The following is a 21,348-nucleotide window of genomic DNA, read 5'->3' as shown; positions in this document are numbered from 1 at the left end:
GGTATAGCCACTTTGGAAGATAGTTCCAGACCTTCTTAAAAAACTAAACACACACTTTTACCATACGATTCAGCAAGCACACTCCTTTGTATTTATCCAAATGAACTGAAAACTTAGGTCTACACACAAACCTACACACAGGTGATGATTGCAGCTTTAGTCATAATTGCCAAAACTTGGAAGCAACCAAGACATCCTTCAGTAGGTGCAGGGATAAACCGTAGTATAGTCAGCAAATTGAATATTATTCAGTGCTAAAAAGAAATGAGCCATCAAGCCACAAAAAACCATGGAGGAAATTTAAATGCATATTAGTAAGTGAAAGAAGCCAATACTCTTATGATTCCAATTACATATATGACATTCTGGAAACAGCAAAACTATGGTGATAATGAAAAGATCGGTGGCTGGAAAGGTTGGAGGGGAGGGAGGAATGAATAGTTGGAGCACAGAGACTTTTTAGGGCAATGAAACTACTTTGTATAATAATACTCCAATAGTAGATACATATGATTATACATTTGTCCAACAAGGAATGGACAACGCCAAGAGTTAACCCTAATGTGAACTATGGTCTTTGGGTGATAATGATGTGCTGATGTACTGTCATCAGTTGTAACACATGCACAACTCAGGCGTGGCAGGGAGGGGGCATGTGGGAACTCTGTCAGTTTTGCTATGAACCTAAAACTTCTCTAAAAAAGCCTAAAACTACCAAGGGAGGCAAAAGACCTGTATTCTGAAACCTGTAAGATGCTGATGAAAGAAATCAAAGACAACACAAACAGATGGAAAGATATACCATGTTCTTGGACTGGAAGAATCAATATTCTCAAAATGGCTATACTATCCAAGGCAATCTACATATACAACACAATCCCTATAAAATTACCAATGGCATTTTTTTTTTTACAAAACTTGAACAAAAAAAAATTCAAAATTTTTATGGAAACACAAATGACCCTCAAGAGCCAAAGCCATATTGAGAAAGAAAAACAAGGAATCAGGCCTCCTGACTTCAGACTATACTACAAAGCTACCATCACCAAAACAGTATGGCATTGGTTGCAACAGAAATACACATCAATGGAACAGGAAAGAAAGCCCAGAAATAAACCCATGTACCTATGGTCAATTAATCTGTGACTACGGAGGCAAGAATATACAACAGAAAAGAGACTATTTCTTACATAAGTGGTGCTGGAAACCTGGACAGCTATATGTAAAATAGAATTAGAACATTCTCTGAGACCACACACAAAAAACTTCAAAATGGATCAAATAATTAAACATAAGGCCAGGTACTATATAAATCCTAGAGAAAAACATAGGCAGAGCAACTTTGACATAAATTGTAGCAGTACATTTTTAGGTCCACCTCCTAGAATAATGAAAATAAAAACAAAAATAAACAAATGGGACCCAATTAAACTTTAAAGTTTCTGCACAGCAAAGGAAATCATAAATGAAATGGAAAGACAACACATAGAATGGGAGAAATTTTTTTGCAAATGAAGCAACCAACAAGGGGTTAATTTCCAAAATATACAAACATCTAATGCAGCCGTGTGTGTGTGTGTGTGTGTGTGTGTATATCAAATTAAAAAATAACAGATTTAAATAGACATTTCTCCAAAGAAGTAATAAAGATGGCCAAAAAGCGCATGAAAAGATGCTCATCATATCTAACTATGAGAGAAATGCAAAGCGAAACTACAATGAGGTAGCACTTCACACTGGTCACAATGGCCATCCTCAAAATGTCTACAAGCAATAAACGCTGGAGAGGGTGTGCAGAAAAGGGAACCCTCCTACACTGTCGGTGGGAATGTAAATTGGTATGGTCACTATGAAGAATAGTATGGAGGTTCCTCAAAAAACTAAAACTGGAGTTGCCATATAATCCAGCAATCCCACTCCTGAGCATATATCTGGAAATAATTAAAGCTCTAATTCGAAAAGACATTTGTACCTTTATGTTCAAAGCAGCATTTACAACACCCAATACATGGAAGCAACCTAAATGTTCATCAACAGATGAATGGATAAAGAAGATGTGGTACATATACACAATGGACCATTACTTGGCTATAAAAAGAATGAAATAATGCCATTTGCAGCAACGGGGATGGACCTGGTGATCATCATATTCAATGAAGTCAGGGAAATACAAGTATTATATGATATCACTTATATCTGGAATCTAAAATAGGATACATATGAACTTATTTACCAAATAGAAACAGACTCACAGACGGAAAACAAACATATGGATACCAAAGGAGAAAGGGGAAGAAAGGGATAAATTTGGAGGTTGGGATTAACACATACACACCACTACATACAAAAAAGATAACCAACAGGACCTCAATATTTTCTAAGAACCTATAAGGAAACAAATCTAAAAGAGAATATATAGGAATTCCTCCTGTGGCCATAAGGGGTTCGTTGGCCTCTTGGGAGCACTAGGAGGCAGGTTCGATCCCTGGCCTAGCACAGTGGGTTAAGAATATGGTGTTGCCGCAGCTGTGGCTTAAATCTGCTCCATGGCCTGGGAACTCCATATGCCTCGAAAAAGAGAAAGAGAAAATATAGATATACATACACACATGCACACACACAAACAACTGAGTCACTGTATTGTACCTCTGAAACTAACCTGACATTGTAAACCAACTATACTTCAATTAAAAAACAAAACAAAACTACTCTAGCTGAAAAAATACACTCCTTTACCTAAATTCAGCAATAACACAACAGTATCTGTTTGACCATGGATTTGATAGGCTGATCCTTTTTTTCTTCTGGTGCCTGTGCCCTTACATACACACAAATAAGTACGGAAAGCATCTTCAGCACTTGGGAAAAGGCTGACACAGCCATCTGGCATTTCACAAGGGAAGGGATTGAAGCTGTAGAAGCCAGATGGATACCCTAGACCTGCAGTCTAGGGCTTTTGAAACTGCTCTCCATGGTGGGAGAGGCACCCAGGGTGGAGGGGCGGCCGCCTGGCTGTGGTGAGACTGGCTGTGAGACTGGCAGAGCAGCAGCCACAGGGCCCTGGCTCCCCTGGACCTGCGGGGTGTCCATCACCTCCTGCCCCTCCCCCACCCCGGTGCTGCTGACCTAGAGGGACCCTGGGCCCTAGACCACAAAGACTCATGTGCATGTCCAGACCTGGGATCCTCGAAACTATAGGTAGCAGAGTGTTGCCATTCTTCAGTCCCTTTTATAGACGCCTGAGCACCCAGCTTACTCCACCCCACGGTGGGAGGAGCAGGCTGGAGAGAAAAGGGAGTGTGGCACTGCTGTTGTGTGGCCAGCAGGCGTCGCTGTACCCTGAGCAACTGGCTCCAGGATGAGGCTGCTTCAAACACACCCAAGGCACCTTGTGTCTCACTTCAAAGCCCACCTCTTATTCCCACCCTCTTTGGCTGGACGTGAGCCCCCGCTGTGGCGCCTCCAGTGAGCCCTGGGGTCTGCTCCTCTATTTCGCCTTAAACACCCACGATCGGAGGTGCCCCTACACAGGCATTTCCTAGGCGGCCAACTGGTCCCAGTTTCCCCAGGACCTTCTGGCTTTGGCACTGTATTTGCCCCATCCCAGGAAAGCCTTCGCTCTCCAAGTCCACATGACCTTGATTTCTGGGAGTGGGGGTGGGTGTTGGCAGCCCCGGGGCAGGGGCACTGGAAGGAGCCAAAGGTCTTCCTTGACCACCAAAGTTTTGCAAATGCCCCTCAGCCCCTCTTTGAGAGTCACAGCTGTCACTGTGGCTCTGAGAAGTCCCACAGGAAAGAAATTCGGGCCCCATTTAACTTGTTCTGTTCTAAAAATCTTTTTCTTTCTTTCTTTCTTTTTTTTTTTTTTTTGCTTTTTAAAGGCTGCGCAGCGGCATATGAACGTTCCCAGGCTAGGGGTCTAATCGGAGCTACAGGTGCCAGCCTACACCACACCCACAGCCATGCCAGATCTCTAAGCCACTTGAGCCATGACAGGAACTCCCGTCCCAAAATTCTTAAGAACTCGAAAACCCACAGCGTGAGGTCAAACACTACTGCCTCCAGGCACACTGGGAAATGCTGAGTAAGGGGCCTGGCTCCTAGAGTATCACAGCTGGTGTTACCCCCTCTCTCTACACATACACACACAGATACAATCTGTTAACAATGTGAATGCTTGGTCCCCTGTCCCTCCCCACTTGCTCAATCAGAGCCCATGGGTGGCGCCCCCTGGTGGTTTGGCTGTGAGGCCAAGCTGGGAAAAAGTCTCTAGGCCAGTGGTTCTCAGCTCAGCCAACCAGTTCCATCTCTTCCCCAGCCTAGGCCCAGGCGAGAGACAGAATCTACCCCAGGGCTGGGCATGAGCCACCCAGCTTCAGACAAGACCACCAAGCTACAGTCATCACAACAGCCTGGCCTTGACACCAAAACGGACTCTTGGGTCACTGGGACAGAAGACAGAGCCCAGAAAGAAACCCGCACGCCTAGGACCGGTGACGTTTGGACGGAGGAGCCCAGTGTAGAGAAAACCGTCTGTCTCTTCAGCAGGCGGTGTTGGGAAAGCTTCAATGAAGTCAATGAAGTTAGAACATTCCTCACACCATGTTCAAAAATCAACTCAAAATGACTGAAAGATCTAGATATATGACATAACACCAAAAAACCCCTGGAAGAGAACATGGGCAAAACTTTTCCAACATAAATGTAGCAGCATTTTCTTAGTTCAGTCTCCCAAGACATAAGAAATAAAAGCAAAAACAGACAAATTTTATCTAGTAAACTTAAAAGGTTTTGCAGAGCAAAGGAAATAAAAACAAACAAACAAAAAAACCCCCCAAAAAACCAAAACAAAACCCGATGATCTGGGAGAAAATATTTGCAAATGATGTGATTGATGGGTTAATTTTCAAAGCAACCTCTTATAAAAGTTTTGAAATGCCATATTATTCACATGATAATCACCAGAGAGGAAATCCTTACTTCCTCTGCTTATGAAGCTCTGAGCTTTCTCCATGATTCCATTCTCAAAGCCCTATGAAGCAGTGCATGCATTCTCTCAAAACAAATCACCCCATGGCTCATGTTCTAGTCTATCAAATCTTAAGCATTAAAAATTATTTTCATAATGTAGTTAATACATTTGAACCAAGGGTAATGTAATGAAGGATAACTACCATTAAGAGAATGATAGGAAGATGTATTTTAAAGACAAATCAAATTACCTTTTAGAAAAATGCATTTTCCAACAACAATAGATACTTCCATTCATTTTCCAGTTGACTGGTACAGTCATGTCATATAGAAATGTGTTTTTATAGCTATTCTTTTAAATATTTAAAAAGGTGATTTTTATGTAGCCATTCACTATCCTATTCTGTTTGAGACAAACATAGAAAGCAGAATTACTCCAACCATTTGTAAGACTTCTGAGATTAAATGGTGTTACAATGAGGAAGAAAGAACCATTTTTACTAAAGTTTCAGTGCTGTCTATAATGGACTGAATTCTCACCAAGCGTAATCACAAAGCACCTAAACAATCTAGGCTTAGTTAAAACAGGACAGGTGAGGTAGGATGTAGGTGAGACCCTGGGCTGAGAACAGCTGGGACTTGTTAGGCTGAGTAAATTACACCTTGCTTCTCTTTGACACCTCAAGGAGAAAGTTAATGGCAGGAGCTGAGCTCTGTGGGAATAGAAAGATTAAGATGACCACATCAATCACTCTTACAGTCAAGGAGATTTCCCCAACTACACATGTGCAGAAAGACTCCTGGCGTCAAAAAGGGAAGGGGGGGCAGGCCCCCATAAGTTCTGATAACTGTCCCATAACCCTTTGCTCTGGAATCCATCTTGGCCAAAAGATGCATGGGGGCTGGGGTTGGGTCCCATCAGGTGTGAGAAATAAAATAATTGGCCAAAGGAAGACAAAGACCCAAAAGAACTGTCCTATATATGTGATTTAAATCACCTCTCTGGCACGCTCCTAACTGAGGGGGATGCCAGCACCCTCATTCCTCCTTTGGGTGGTATTATTGCTTTGCTTCTGCCTTAGATAAATAGACTACCTCTGTGTGCTCTCCCACATGTTGTCTTGTGTTTCCGACAGTAAACTTTGTACTTGTTTTTACAGTCTTTGCCTCCTTAAAACAGTCTTGCTTTCAACATGGGGAAGAATCAAGGCAATTTTGCTTTTCACCTCTGGCTAGGATTTCTGGTTTTCACCCCGGCTGCCCAGGTTCAATTCCTGAGCAGAAAATTAAGATCTTGCTTCTAGCCGTTATCTCTGAAATCACAGGTACCAGTCTCAAAGCTTGCGAAGAGACCAGAAGAATATACATATCCAAGCCAGAATTGGCTCTTTCTAGGTGGTAGGATAGAAGGCCTTTACTATTTTTTATTTCCTAGTTTATTTACACCAAACACATGAAGTGTGTACTTAAAAATTAAAATCAATGCTTCTAGGAGTTCCCGTTGTGGCTCAGTGGTAACAAATCTGACTAGGATCCATGAGGGCACAGGTTCGATCCCTGGCCTCACTCAGTGGGTTAAGGATCCGACATTGCCATGAACTGTGTGTTGCAGGGGGCAGAGTAAGCTTGGGTCCCACGTTGCTGTGGCCATGGTGTAGGCTGGCGGCTGCAGTTATTTGACCATTAGCCCAGGAACCTTCATATGCCATGGATGTGGCCCTAAAAAAGACAAAAAAAAACAAAAAAAAATTCAATGCCTCTAGCAGTTAATGATGAAAACAAATATAGTAGAAATGACTGTTGTTCATTCATTATTTCAGATGGACCCCCACCCCCGGGGAAATCTGCCCAACGACAGGCCTGGACTGTAATCCCAAACTAGCTCCAAAAGAAAGCAGCTCTTTTTTATAATAAGGAAAGCTGTGCCACTTAACTGCAAAGATGCTAGTGAGCTAAAACTGTGGACAGGAAATGAGGAATAATACTCAAGAGGCATATGATCACTCAGTAATAGGAATGGTAAATAGATGAAAGTAATATGCAGCTAAGCATAAAGCTCTAACCAACATTCTTTTCTCAGCATAAAATGATCCTCCATGAAGCCTTGAAAAGTTGGAAGTACTGAAAGCACTTAAACCTACCATTGCAACAAGAACATAACCTGTTTTAATGGTCTGTTGCAGCAACATTTAGAAGTTCATGAAATCACAATGTCTCCATCTGAGAGCAGCAATGTAGGTGATCCAAAAGTCAAGCTCTATTCCACATTTTCCAAAAGGAGACATCAAACACAACAGTGAAAAGAAACTGTCATGATCCATGATTTGAAATAAAAGGGTCATTTTGAAGTTTGAAAGTTAAAGCATACTAAAAGACAGTAAAACATTTTGAAAGCAACTTAGAAAATTCAGGCTGCCTCCCATTTGATTCACAAAGAATTTTCGAGGCAGGTAGCCAAATTACACTGTTTAGGAGTGTACATATCTTGACATGTAGGAGTAGGATTTGTCTTAAGAGTTACTTCAGAATTAGTCTCCAAAGAGTCACTCACAGCAAAGTTGCAAAAATCAGGGAATGTTCTGTCAATTTTCTACTGTACAGCAAGGTGACTCAGTTACACATACATGTGTACATTTTTTTCTCACATTATCATGCTCCATCACATAGGAGAAAGTTGACAGAACGCTGTAAACCAGCTATAATGGAAAAAAATCATTATAAAAAAAGAATAAAAACCAATGGCTTCTAGCCTTTCAGATATTTCCATTGAGCCCATGTGCATCTAATGAAAAACAGCAAATAAATAAATATTAGCATTAAAGAGACAAAAAAAAAATCAGGGAATGTATCCTTAATGACTTCCGAACTTGGAGCATGAAGTATGTTGTGCAGAGAATTATGGAGCATGTTTTAGAAGTGTTTCTGGCAAAGATAATCAAAGCCAAAAAAAAAAAAAAAAGACAAAGTTTCTATACTTAAATGTATTGGTCTTCAGTTGTCCAGAAAATTATTAAGTGCAACAGGAAATTCTCCCAAGGAAAATAAAATGGTCTGGAATGTAAGTCTGAACATTAAATCATGCTTTCTAGATTTAGAAAGAAAAAAAAAATCAGCCTAGTACAGGTTAAAAGTTAAGTGTTTCTGTCTGCTTTTTTGGTGAGTCTACTAATTTCCAAAAAGGTTCACAGTGCAGAAGAGTAAGAGAATTAGAATCTAAGCTTGGGTTGTCTAATAAAGTAGCTACCAGCACATATGGCTACTATGAATTGGGAAGGGTTTTAAGTGTAAAGTACCCACTGGATTTTAAAGATCTAGTACAAAGGAAGAATGCAACGTATGCCATTAATAATTTTTTATACTGATTAAATATCAATGAAGCTTATTAAAATTAATTCCACCTGTTTTTTCTTGCCTTTTTTTTTTTTTCTTTTTAGGGCCCCACCCACATCACATGGAGGTTCCCAGGCTTGGGATCGAATTAGAGCTACAGCTGTCGGCTTATGCCACAACAACAGTAACAACAGATCCAAGCTGAGTCTGCGACTTACACCACAGCTCACAGCAACATCAGATCCTTAACCCACTGAGCAAGGGCAGGGATCGAACCCAAAACCTCATGGTTCCTAGTTGGATTCGTTTCCACTTTGCCACAATGGGAACTCCTCTTCCTGCTTTTTAAAAAGCAAAACACAACCTTGTTTTAAGTGTAAAAACCTTGTTTTTCTGTAATTTACTACTCAGAAAATTTAAATTACTTCTGTGGCTTATGTTGTACTTCTATTGGATGGCGCCAATCTAGGCCAATTCCAGTTACCATGACACCATCAGAGAAGGCAGTCTGAACAATGGTTAGGGGTTGTTGGGGTCTCTGAGATCTGTACTCAAATCTTGACCCCATCACTAACAAGCTGTGTGAGCAAGGGTAAGTTGTTTCTCTTTCCTGAGTCTGTTTCCTCATCTAGGAAATAAGAGAGATGGTCCAATGGCAGTGTGTTTTGCTACAAAAAGTTACTTTAATGTGAATTTAAGAGCTTAGTTTATGTGCAGTTCAACAAGAGGGGAAGAGATGTATTATATACATTTGTTTCTCCAGGAGTTAATGATCTGAAATGATCTGAGGTTGGCTTTCTACAATTATGAAGGCTTCAGCTATATGTAAAACCCTTTAAAAAACAAAACAAAACACAAAAACAAACCACCTGGGAGTTCCCATCATGGCGCAGCGGAAATGAATCCGACTAGGAACAATGAGGTTGCAGGTTCAATCCCTGGCCTTGCTCAGTGCGTTAAGGATCTGGCATTGCTGTGAGCTGTGGTGTAGATCGCAGACATGGCTTGGATCCTGTGTTGCTGTGGCCTAGGCTGGCAGTTGTAGCTTCCCATTAGACCCTCTACCCTGAGAACCTCCATATGCTGCAGGTGTGGCCCTTAAAAAAAAAAAAAAAAAGCAAAAACAAACCACCTGAAAATCTTCCTTTTACTGGTTTCAAGTGCCTTTGCATTTTCCATCAGGTAATCTGGGAAGCTGATGATGCAGGTGAAAAAGCTAGAGATTTTCATGTCTTATTTTGAATGGCATGTATTTTTTCCCCATGAACCTTGGTTAGTGTATTACCTTGCAGGAATGTTAAGATTTCCAGGAATTTGTAGATGTCGTATCAGAAACACCTATAAAATATGTACTGTCACCCTAAAGTGCCCTTTAATTAATTTAACATACATTAAATATTTTGTTAACTGAGAGAATCATTTGAGCTAACAGGATACTATTGCCTGCTGGACAGGAGTAGTTTAGTTAGAAATGTCTACTCACAGAGAAAGACAAATCTATATGACATGGCCTACATGTAGAATCTAAAAAAAGTATACAAATGAACTTATTTACAGAACAGAAGCAGACTTAACGGACAGAAAACAAACTTATGGTTAACAAAGGGGAAAGAGATAGAGAGGGAAACATTTGGAGTTTGGGATTAACACACTACTATATATAAACAACAAGGTCTTACTGTACAACACAGGGAACTGTATTCAGTATCTTGTAATAACCTATAGTGGAAAAAATCTGAAAAAGAATATATGTATAACTCAATCACTCTGTACACCTGAAACTAATGCAACATTGCAAATCAACCATACTTACTTTAAAAAGTATTTGGTTACTGAATATTTTATTAAAAGTTGTTTTTATTTTATAAAAATGTAAAAATTCCAATTCTAATACTAGCAATAAGGACTAGCAAATTTAATACAAATGAAACAATACATATATGTAGCATTGTTGGGCTTTACCCAATGCTCACTAAAGTAATTGGGGCTGTGTATTTAAGAAAAAATGCTGAAAGACAAATTTAAAACGCTGAAAATATTCATTAAAGACTATTTTGAAAATAAGTGGAACAATCTAGAACATCATCATTATTTTTTCAGCTCTCTGGATATGGAATCCGGTATCTGACTTTTGTACATGTTTTTAGGAGTACAACAGTATGAAAGTAGGAGCTACTAAAGGATTTTTGTGAAACTTAAGGGACTTAGCAACATCTGGCAAACAGAAAACTCATAAAAATGGCAACTATTACTATGATACAACTCAGAGTGTAAAAAAAACTGCAGAATTCCTTTTTCTCCTTCCTAATAAGGGCTTACCTACATACAGAACACACAGTTAAATGCAAACATTTTCCCCGTAAGAAAATTTTGTAATTGGAAATTTCAGAATTATTGCAATAAGGGGTCAACACTTAATAAATTTAATAATACAGTGCAAGATGACATACAGGTCAGAAAGTACAAATGAACGATTTAATTTCACCAACTTTAGGGGTAATATCAATCTATGCAAACAAACATGGCTGTTTATTTTTATTACCGAAAGACAAAGAAAGTCCGCACTTAGTGATAAAAACCTAAGTTTGAGTAGCACTCCTCTCTTCAAAATGTAAAAGAACTGAAGTGGGCATAATAAAGTATATGGTGCTGTGGGAACTGCCTTTTTTCACAAATTAATATTCCTTTTAAGACAGTGTTTCTCTGGAGTTCCCGTCGTGGCGCAGTGGTTAACGAATCCGACTAGGAACTGTGAGGTTGCGGGTTGGAACCCTGCCCTTGCTCAGTGGGTTATGGATCCGGCGTTGCCGTGAGCTGTGATGTAGGTTGCAGACGCGGCTCGGATCCCGCGTTGCTGTGGCTCTGGCATAGGCCTGTGGCTACGGCTCCAATTCGACCCCTAGCCTGGGAACCTCCATATGCTGTGGGAGCGGCCCAAGAAATGGCAAAAAGACAAAAAAAAACCAAAAACGACAGTGTTTCTCAACATGAAAGGGAATGTGATCTTTTTCTTTTGCTGACAACCCTCCCCTTCCCAGTGGTGGCCATTCATATTTCTATAGGAAAATGCCTACATACACTAAAAGGTATTCACTTGGCATTCCCATTGTGGCTCAGCAGGTTAAGAACCAACAGTGTCCATGAGGATGTGGGTTCGATCCCTGACCTCAATCAGTGGGTTAAGGAACTGGCAGCTGCAGCTCTGATTTGACCCCAGCCCAGGAATTTCCATATACCGCAGGTGTGGCTGCCAAAAAAAAAAAAAAAAAAAGAAGCTATTCACTTAATAATTCTCATACACATTCAACGAACTTATTGTTCTAAGATGATCGTTTCCTATTCAAATTAATGGGATAAATTATTTCCCATAAGCTCTCCCTTAAGAGGGAGCTCTAACAACTAAGTGACAGATCGGTTTTGGGAAAGACAGGAGGGCTAAGAAGGGTAGAAAGAGAAGACAAACAGGAACCATCCTTGTAGGGCACTGGGTTTTCAAAATTCAAGTTTGACAACCACTGGTTTAAAGAATCCTAATTCTATAACCTTACAGGACTGAGGTGTCAGGAAACTTAAATTCTTTACATTTCCTTGTTCAATACAATTTTTGGGAAAGCTTTTCTTTTCTTTTTTTAATTATACCTGAGGCATATGGTAGATCCGAGGCTATGGGTTGAATCCAAGCTGGAGCTGCTGACCTATACCAAAGCCACACCAGATCGGAGCCACATGTTACCTACACTGCAGCTCATGGCAATGCCAGACTCTTTAACCCACTGATCAAGGCCAGGTATCAAACCTGAATCCTTATGGATACTAGTTGGGTTCTTAACCCACTGAGCCACAACATCAACTTCCAAGAGAGATCTTTAGATATTCAATTGTATGCTAAAAATCAAATGAAGATTTTGGAGTTTCCGTTGTGGCTCAGTGGTTAATGAATCTGACTAGGAACCATAAGGTTGTGGGTTTGATCCCTGGCCTTGCTCAGTGGGTTAAGGATCTGGCGTTGCCCTAAGCTGTGGTGTAGGTCGCAGACATGGCTCGGATCTGGTGTGGCTGTGGCGTAGGCCAGTGGCAACAGCTCCGATTCGACCCCTAGCCTGGGAACCTCCATATACCGTGGGAGCGGCCCAAGAAATGGCAAAAAGACAAAAAAAAAAAAATGAAGATTTTAAGTTTTGCTTTGCTTCCTGTATAGTTTACCCACTTCTTGAGATTAAAACAAAAAAAACTAAGTGAAAATAAGGATAAAGGCAAGAGTTTGGCAGGCACAGCTGCTTGCCTTTTCATGTGGCATAGATTTTGGGTGAGTCCTCATCTTTGCAAGGCCAAGTATCACATTTTATCACTTTAGTCAGAAATAAACAGGCCCTGGGAAAATGAAACATAAGGGGCCTTACTGATAACTACAATGTTAACTTTTAAATTGAGAAATATAATTGCCGAGAAGACTAGAAGATTCAAAACTGCAGTTCTTTTCCTTATAGGACCAGCTACCCTGAAAACCAAGCTACTATTAGCAGATTTAAGACCCACTGCTGGAGTTCTTGTCGTGGCTTCAGGGGAAACCAACCGGACTAGTATCTGTGAGGATGCAAGTTCGATCCCTGGCCTCCCTTTTTGGGTTAAGGATCTGATGTTGCTGTGAGCTGCAGTTGCAGCTCAATTTGACCCCTGGACTAGGAACTTCCATATGCTGCACCTGCAGCCCTAAAGCAAAAAAAAAAAAAAAAAAAAAAAAAAAGGCCCACTGTTGGGTGTTCCCATTTTCAAATGACAAAATCCAAATGCCTGGGACACCCAGGTCAACTGCAAGATTCTGGTCTTCAATTTCTTACATGGACAGTTTGCCCACATTCCACATAACCACTACCCATCCTTCCACTTGGAATAGGCCTCAGGCATGTTACAAAATAACTAAAATGGTTCCCTGTCCTCACCACACTTGGTAAGACACCAAACCCATCAACAGGCATTTACCCAGGCACTTAGGTACCAGGCTCTCTCCAAGTACTGGGAACAGAAAAATAAGACACTCCCCCTCTCCAAAAATTTACACTCTAGGAAAGAGGGCAGGAGTGAAAAAAACAGACACAAGCAGATAATTATAAAACACTACAGTAAATGAAATGACAGAGCCTTGCACAGAGTATTAGAAGAAACTCCCAGGTGCTACATTTAGAATAATGGCGCTCTGGAAGGCTTTGGATGGAGAGTGGAAGGCAAGAAGGCCCACATTCCTTTAAAAACCATCGGAAATGGCTGCTGTAATCCACTTAATAGTGATACTAGCTTCTATTTCATAAGATGAACATTTCTGATTTTAACCTAAATTCTGTGCTGTTAAAAGAGAGACATCAAGTTTTCTGTTAGGTTTCAAATCAAATTTGGTAGAGAGATAACAATTGGTGGGAAAGCCAACTTATGGGTAGTTCAGAAAAAAAAACTTTTGTTTAAATTACTTTTGACTGAAATCATTTTTACCAAATGGAGGTCCTAGAACTGATCTGTGGCCATTTGGCACATTTTTATTTGAAAGTAACTTATTTTAAAAGAGTTAATATCCTCAGGCTACTCTCATTTAAACTCAGTAACTATCTTGTCAGGTTTTAAAAAGTAGTTCTAAGGAGAGATAAAAACAGGCAATTTTTCGTTGCTTTTCAGTTTAATACTTGTTAGAGAAGGTGAAAGGACCAAGAAAAAGCAAAAGTAAAACCAGGAAGCCCTTTACAGAAATTAATAAATTGTAGCAAAGTATTTAGGTTTTTAAGATTCCTTTTCTAAATCTGCCATGAGATTTGAATAACAATTCCTATGATAAGTCAAAGACTTCGGGGAAGTATGACAGACGGAAAAATAAAACCTAAATCACCTTAGGTTTCTCATTTCAAAACAAGTTAAAACAGATGCGTTGCGGGTACTCTGGCCCCTGGCACTGCCTGTGTTCAAAAGCTGGAACTTGGTGACTCCAAGAGCAGCCCACCCCCAACGCCGCCCCCACCCCCTCCTGCGCCCAACAGCCTGAAGGCACAAACGGAGTCCCTCCCCACCTTCTCCTTAAAGTTCAGGCACGGATCTGCCCAGAGAGTTTCCTTCGACCCGCTCCACCTCCCACCACATACCAAGAGGAACAGTCGCTCCTACCGCAGGGGTGTGCGGGGGCGCGCTGGGCCGTGAGGGAGCGCATGCGCACCGGGGCCCCGGACCGACCAACGAGCGCGCGCTGCCGGCCTGGTCCTCCACCCGCCGGAAGACAAACTCTGACAAGCTCCTACCCGCAGTGCTTTCTCGGCCTCCCGCCCTTGAAATCTCAGCTGGGTGCGTTCCGCTCCACCCGTCCTTCTGCGCCGGCTGCGGAGGCTCGCTAGAGAGGAGTCGCAGATCGCGCTCTCATTGGCCGAAGCATGCCAAGTCTTCCTGTCGGGCGCCTGCGCGTAGCAGGAGACGCGGGTTAAAACCCTAGCGGCTCTCAGCCTCGCGCTGACGTCAACAACCAGGTGACCGCCTGTCTTGCACGCAGCCTTGGGAGCTCAGATCCGTTTTCTTACCTCGGGCCGGGAAGACGCTCTGCGCGCTCCGCTGAAAGCTTTGAGAAGTGCGACTGGAGAGCTCTAAGAGATGTGAAGGACGAAGCGGGAGGGAGTCGGAAGATTGGGCGGCAGGTGGCCGGAAGGTCTTTCCGCGGAGGGCGTGTGAAGAAGTGCGATTGAACGCGAGACGGAGCCGGGAGATTGGAGCGGGGGGCTAGAAGGGGCACGCATGCGCCGGCTCTGCTACCCTCCCACCCCACCCCCACTCTGATCCGGGTGCCCCCAACCCTGGCCGCCTGGGACGGCAGGAGGCTGCCCGGGCGTATCAGCGAACACTGTGTTAGGAGCTGGCGCCCTAACTACAACTCTCACTTGAAAGCTCCAGATTTTAAAGGTCTTAAAAAGTATGTCCTTTGGCTTTTAGTTTTTCTTCAGACCAAAAAGTGTCTTAAAAGTATTCCCTTTGGCATTTTCCCATAAATATAGCTAATTCAAAAAAAATTTTTTTTTCCGGTTTGCATTTTCTTTTTAACCTCGGGCCCCTTCCATATCTGGGTATTTTGAAACCTTAAGCACTCTCCATCAGCTTGGGGGTTTTAATATTAGATGTACTTGGCTTTTAAGACTTTGGTTACCCGCATAAACTGCCACAGATAGAATAAGTCAAATACAATTAGAGCTTTTTTTCCTTTTCTCTCTTGGCACCGTCGACCGAGGTTTAAAAGCAAACACCACCCCCTCCCCAAACCTCTATTTGTTCCAGCCCTCAGAGTTCCTGACCTCTCATTAGAAACAATCTGGGCAACCTGTGGTCTGTTCCATTCAACCCCATTTTTACTTTAAAAGCTTGTTTGTCATCTCTTGCATTTTCATCCTTTCAAATGCATCCATGCCACTGGCATCTGAATAGTCTCATATTTCTTTAATTCTTTTCTTTGGGTTTCACTTATCAGCCATAGAAAAAACTAGATTATAATTGCCCACTTACTGTTCTCCACCTGTCCTCAAAGTCACCTCAAACTGATTGTGGTAATCTCCAAACTATTTCCTAGGTGATGAATTTTAGTAATGGCAGTCCAGTTTGTTCATACTAGAGAACTGTCTTGACCATCACCTTCTGCCTCTCTATCCCACTCATGTGTATTCACCATTCCACATTTTATCTTAGCAAAGCATTTTGCCTAGTGCTAGGCTTTACCGTTTTTTATTCTTGTGAGGTTATACTCATTCCAGTCATGCTGCCATTACCATATTTTGGGACTCCTTTAAGAAATACTTTTAGTCCTGCTAGTCACTACTTATTATCTTATTCAGAGTTTTTCTCTAAATGATTTAAAATTATGGTTTAAAGGAACTTCCCTTGTGGTGCAGTGGGTTAAGGATCCTGTGTTGCTGCAGCTATGGCTCAGAGGCTGCTACTGCAGCACAGTTTGATCCTTGGCCCAGGAACTTTCACATGCTGTGGCATGGCCTAAATAAATAAATAAATAATGGTGTAAAGTATCAAATCTAATGTATCAAGCTAAGGACTGAGGATGATCACCGTGAGAATGACTGCTACAGATTTTTGAAGATGGGTTCAGAGAAGTTTAAACCTCCTAAGACGGTCTGAAAGGTACAATCTTTGTTTGGATATTTAAGTTCTGGTATATTTAAAGTACTGATTTCTTTAGTCATACCTAAGGTAACATACATAAATTACAAAATTTCAAGATACAGATAGTATTATACTAAAGGAAATAGATACACTAAAGGAAAACTTCAAAGAATAATTAAAGATTTTTGGTATAACTCAGAAGGTACTCTGGAATTTTAGTGTTTGTGTGAGTCAATTTCCAATATTATTTTATTATTCTAGATTACAAATGTAGAATAGGCAATTAGAGATTGGACTGAGTGTTCATCAAATCTACTTCACAACCCTAAAGGTTTTTCTGAAAGCCCCAGACACCTGCTTGCATATTTTTGCCTATATGTCTCCTTCTTATTAAATGCTTCATGACACTCAGTTTGTGATTTCCCATTGTTTGGGTTATTGGGATTCACCATACTTATAGGTTTACCTAATTTAAAAAGAAGTCAAAAAGTAATTTGAAAAATTGGAGTTCCCTGGTGGCTCAGCGGGTTAAGGCTCTGGTGTTGTCACTGCTGTGGTGCAGCTTTGATCTCTGGCCACAAAACTTCCATATGCTGCAGGCTCGGCCAAAACAAAACAAAACTTGAAAAATCACTTGCAGTGTGGGTAAAACTTAAAATTTTTAGTATTTGCACCCTCACACCATGCACAAAAATAAACTCGAAAAAATGGCTTAAAGACTTAAACATAAGACATCATAAAACTCCTAGGTGAGAACACAGGCAAAAAATTCTCTGACATCAACCATACTTTTCTTAGGTCCATCTCTAAAGCAATAGAAATAAAAACAAAATAAACAAATGGGACCTAATCAAACCTAACAGGCTTTTGCACAACAAAGGAAATCATCAAAAAACCAAAAAGACAACCTACAGAATGGGAGAAACAACCCCAACCAAATAGAAAAATGGGCAGAAGAGCTAGAGACATTTCTCCAAAGGAGACATACAGATGGCTAGCGGACACATCATTAATTATTAGAGAAATGAAAATCAAAACTACAATAAAGTACCAACTCACACTGGTCAGAATGGCCATCATTAATAAGTCTATAAATAACAAATGCTGAGAGGGAGTGGAGAAAAGGGACCCTCCTATACTGTTGATGGGAATGTAAACTGGAACAACCACTATGTAAAACAGTTTGGGGGTTCCTCAGAAAACTAAATATAGAACTATCATAAGATCCAGCAATTCCATTCCTGGCCATATATCTGAACAAAACTTTCATTCAAAAAGATATATGCACCCCTATGTTCATAGCAGCACTATTCACAATAGCCAAGACATGGAAGTGACCTAAATATCCATCGACAGATGGATTAAGATGGGATATATACACAATGGAATACTACTCAACCATAAAAAAGAACAAAATAATGCCATTTGCAGCAAAATGGATGCAACTGGAGATTCTCACATCAAGTGAGGTTAAGTCAGAAAGACAAATACCATACGCTATCAGTTACAGGTGGAATCTAAAATGTGGCACAAATGAACCTATCTACAGAACAGAAAGAGACAGACATGGAGAACAGACTTATGGCTGCCAAAGAGGAGGGGGAGGGAGTGGGATGGACTGGAAGTCTGGGGTTAGTAGATACAAACTATTACATTTAGAATGGATAAGCAATGAGGTCCTACAGTATACCACAGGGAACTATATCTAATCTCTTGTGACAGAACATGATGGAAGATAATGAGAAAAAGAATGTATATATATGTATGACTGGGTCACTCAGCAGAAATTGGCACAGCATTATAAATCAAGTATAATAATAATAAAAAAAGATTCATGGAGTTCCTGTTGTGGCTCAGTGGTAAGGAATGCGGTTAGTATCCATGAGGACATGGGTTCAATCCCACACAGGTTCAATCCCTGGCCTCATTCAGTGGATTAAGGATCCGGCGTTGCTGTGAACTGTGGTGTAGGTCAGAGATACGACTTGGTTCCACATTGCTGTGGCTCTGGTGTAGGCCTGCAGCTGTAGCTCTGATTTGACCCTTAACCTGGAACTTCTATATGCCGCAGGTGCAGCCCCAAAAAGACCAAAAAAAAAATTATTTTTTGTAGTGTTTGAAAACTATTAAATTACCATGAATTAATAAAGAACAAAAGCTGAATATGGTGAAAACTGTATTTTTATTGCCTTTTATTTTCAACAATGATTACTTGAACTTAAAAAAAAGTCTTTAATAACTAACGGTTATTGAAAAGCCAAACCTTTCCAGCCCACTTCATATTCTCTTTCAACCATTTGAGGGCAGAACAATGTTCCAAACTATAAACCTGTTCCTTATTAACATTGACGGTCATGTGCTTAATGAAAAGCTTTGGATCTGATATACGAGCAGCCATAATTAATCTTTCCACTGCAGCTTGATAATCGTCCTTGCTCCGAGATTTGTTTTCTTCGCATCTACAAAGTGAACACCTCATAAAGTCAGAAACTCTTAAAAGAAGCTATATAGTTTCTTTAAGAGATAGTGATTTACATTTACTGGTTCTAAGCAATGACAATCTTTTTATTATATTCTTCTAACAGTGGTTTTCATACTTGTTTGACCATGACACACAGTAATAAAGACATTCTATACTGTGACTCAGTATACACCTGCATACATAAAAATTAAGTTTCACAAAATAAGATTTACTCTTATGACAATGTACTCTATTTTCTATTGTTTCATTTGTTTTTTAATGAAATGGATGTAACCTCTTAAATTGACTGCACTACACAAATGGACTACAAGCCACAATATGGAAATACTGATCTAGAACACAACTAATAACCTCTATTTTTGTATTTTCAAAATTAATAGTTATACAATTATTCTCTATAATGCATAAAAGAATATTAAATATAATCAAGTTTGGAGGTACTAACATTCACTTGTGTTACCTTGATATGGATCTTTTTCGTTATAAACGTATACTTCATATGTAGCTCACATTTGATAACAAATTATAGATAGCTATATATCTTTTTTTTAGGGCTGCACCTGCAGCATATGGAGGTTCCCAGGCTAGGGGTCTAACAGGAGCTTCAGTTGCAGGCCTATGCCACAGCCATAGCAGTGCCAGATCTGAGCCACGTCTGCAACCTACACAACAGCTCATGGCAACACTGGATCCTTAATCCACTGAGCCAAGTCAGGGATCGAACCTGCATCTTCATGGATTCTAGTTGGGTTTGTTACCACTGGGCCACAATGGGAACTCTGTAGTTATATGTCTTTACTAAATTTCCAGGTTTATTTTTTTTTTCCAGTCCTGATTTAAGGTACTTCACTAAAGCACTAGAATTTACTTTATAATAACTTTCTTACCAGTTTCCGAATTTCATAAAATTCATTCTTATGGCCATTTTTTCTATGGGATAGGGAGTAGAAAGTATTTAGGATACAGATGTGGCTGCTATTTGCCACCACTTTTTCTCTGTATTCACTGTGTCCTGCTCTCAGCACCTACAATACCCAAGGGCCTGGCAACAACACCCAAGTACAAGCCTTCCTGCATCAGCAACACAGTGTGTTCCACAGAGTGGTGGGAGTGAGGGCTTCCATCTGGAACAGGAACCAGTAATCACAGAGAAGAAAGGTGGGTCAGGCCCCTTCTTGTACATTTTGCCTTAGGAATTGGTAGACTGTGCATATGCCAACTATGTGTAGTTTTTGAACTTCTGAAGATGAATAAAATTTTCTCTCAGAGGTTAATGTAACAAGGCAGGGCTCAGTATGATAATAATAGAAAAACCAATACTGGTTTGGACAAAAGATCCAGGTGTATCACTAGTTATGTTACTGGTGTTACAAATATCCCCCTAATCTAATAATGCATAAGGAGACTGTGTATGTGCAGGGAATAGAAAGCTATGAGAAAACCAAACCCTTATTAGGATGATGGGAGCCCAAATGCCTCACATTACTATGGTGCATAGTCGTAAAGAGGAGGCCCTCTGAAAAGAGCTCTAACAAAAAAACTAGTTTTAGTGGATTTAAAAAAAAGGTGGGCTTAAGTTATTTCCCAATTCTCCTCCCCTTGAGTATGGGCTGGACTGAATGACTTGTTTATCACCAATAAATAAAGCATAAATGACAGTCTACAACTTGGGACACTATTGTTAGACATCAATTTTTCATGGTTCCTAGCATTTCTTGAAAGTTTTGAAAGCAGAGACATTGACTAACCCTTGTTCCAGATTTCAAGGACATTTAATTTAGTGAATGACCCTGAAAGACATAGATAGGTTCTTCTTGTAGAGCAAAACACAGGTGTGCTTACAGATTTACAAGGTGGGGATAGAGTTTCCCTGAAGGGGAAAGGGGCAGACATGCTTATTACCCATCACAGAAGATCTGAGTTCCTAAGTTGAGGATTCCTCTCTTGTAATGGAACCCACTGAATGTGCAGGTATCCACCTGGGCCCATATGTGGGACTTAGGAGCAAGAGGAACAGATACAAGTATTAAGATAATCATGCTGCTAGCCATGCCACAAGTAATAAAGTCCTGTCCCCAACCCAGGCGTCTTGTATCTTATGCTTCCCATCCATGTAACTATGGCAGGCTGATTTAGAGCCTGAAAATAGGGGAAACCTCAGCCTTCACAGTTCCTGATGTAGGTCATAAAAGGCACTGTAGCTTCCTCCCTGCGTTCTCTCTCCTGAATCACTCATTCTGAGAAAAGTTTGCTGTCGTGAAGACACTTAAGGAACCCATGGAGGGGCCCACGTGGTAAGCAGCTGAGGCCTCCTGCCAACAGGCATGTGAGCGAGCCTGGCATCTGGAAAACGGATTCTCCCACCCCAGTGACACTGTCAGGCAAGTAACTTCAGGTCCTGACCACACCCTGACTCCAACTCTGTGAGAGACCCTGAA

The 21,348-nt window shown here is 40.8% G+C and overlaps 2 protein-coding genes across 4 annotated transcripts in view; both read right to left on the bottom strand.

Moving 5' to 3' along the window:
• The window catches only part of TCAIM (T cell activation inhibitor, mitochondrial), a 53,757-nt gene extending 38,725 nt beyond the window's left edge, over window positions 1-15,032 (bottom strand). The window contains 1 exon segment of the mRNA XM_047771457.1: window positions 14,577-15,032. The gene's annotated coding sequence lies outside the window, so the exon portion shown is untranslated.
• A 3,588-nt stretch (window positions 15,033-18,620) lies between these two features.
• Window positions 18,621-21,348, bottom strand: part of TOPAZ1 (testis and ovary specific TOPAZ 1) — a 72,239-nt gene continuing 69,511 nt past the window's right edge. For all 3 annotated transcript variants that reach the window (XM_047771420.1, XM_047771429.1, XM_047771446.1), the window contains one exon: window positions 18,621-18,887. In XM_047771420.1, the coding sequence (XP_047627376.1) occupies window positions 18,668-18,887 (220 nt within the window). In that variant the 3' untranslated portion in view covers window positions 18,621-18,667. The remainder of the gene's footprint in view (window positions 18,888-21,348) is intronic.

Source organism: Phacochoerus africanus, chromosome 1 (genome assembly GCF_016906955.1).
Source record: "Phacochoerus africanus isolate WHEZ1 chromosome 1, ROS_Pafr_v1, whole genome shotgun sequence".
In the NCBI taxonomy this organism is placed as follows: Eukaryota; Metazoa; Chordata; class Mammalia; order Artiodactyla; family Suidae; genus Phacochoerus; species Phacochoerus africanus.
Note: the sequence above shows the minus strand (reverse complement) of the source record. Positions and strands in the feature narration are given on the sequence as shown.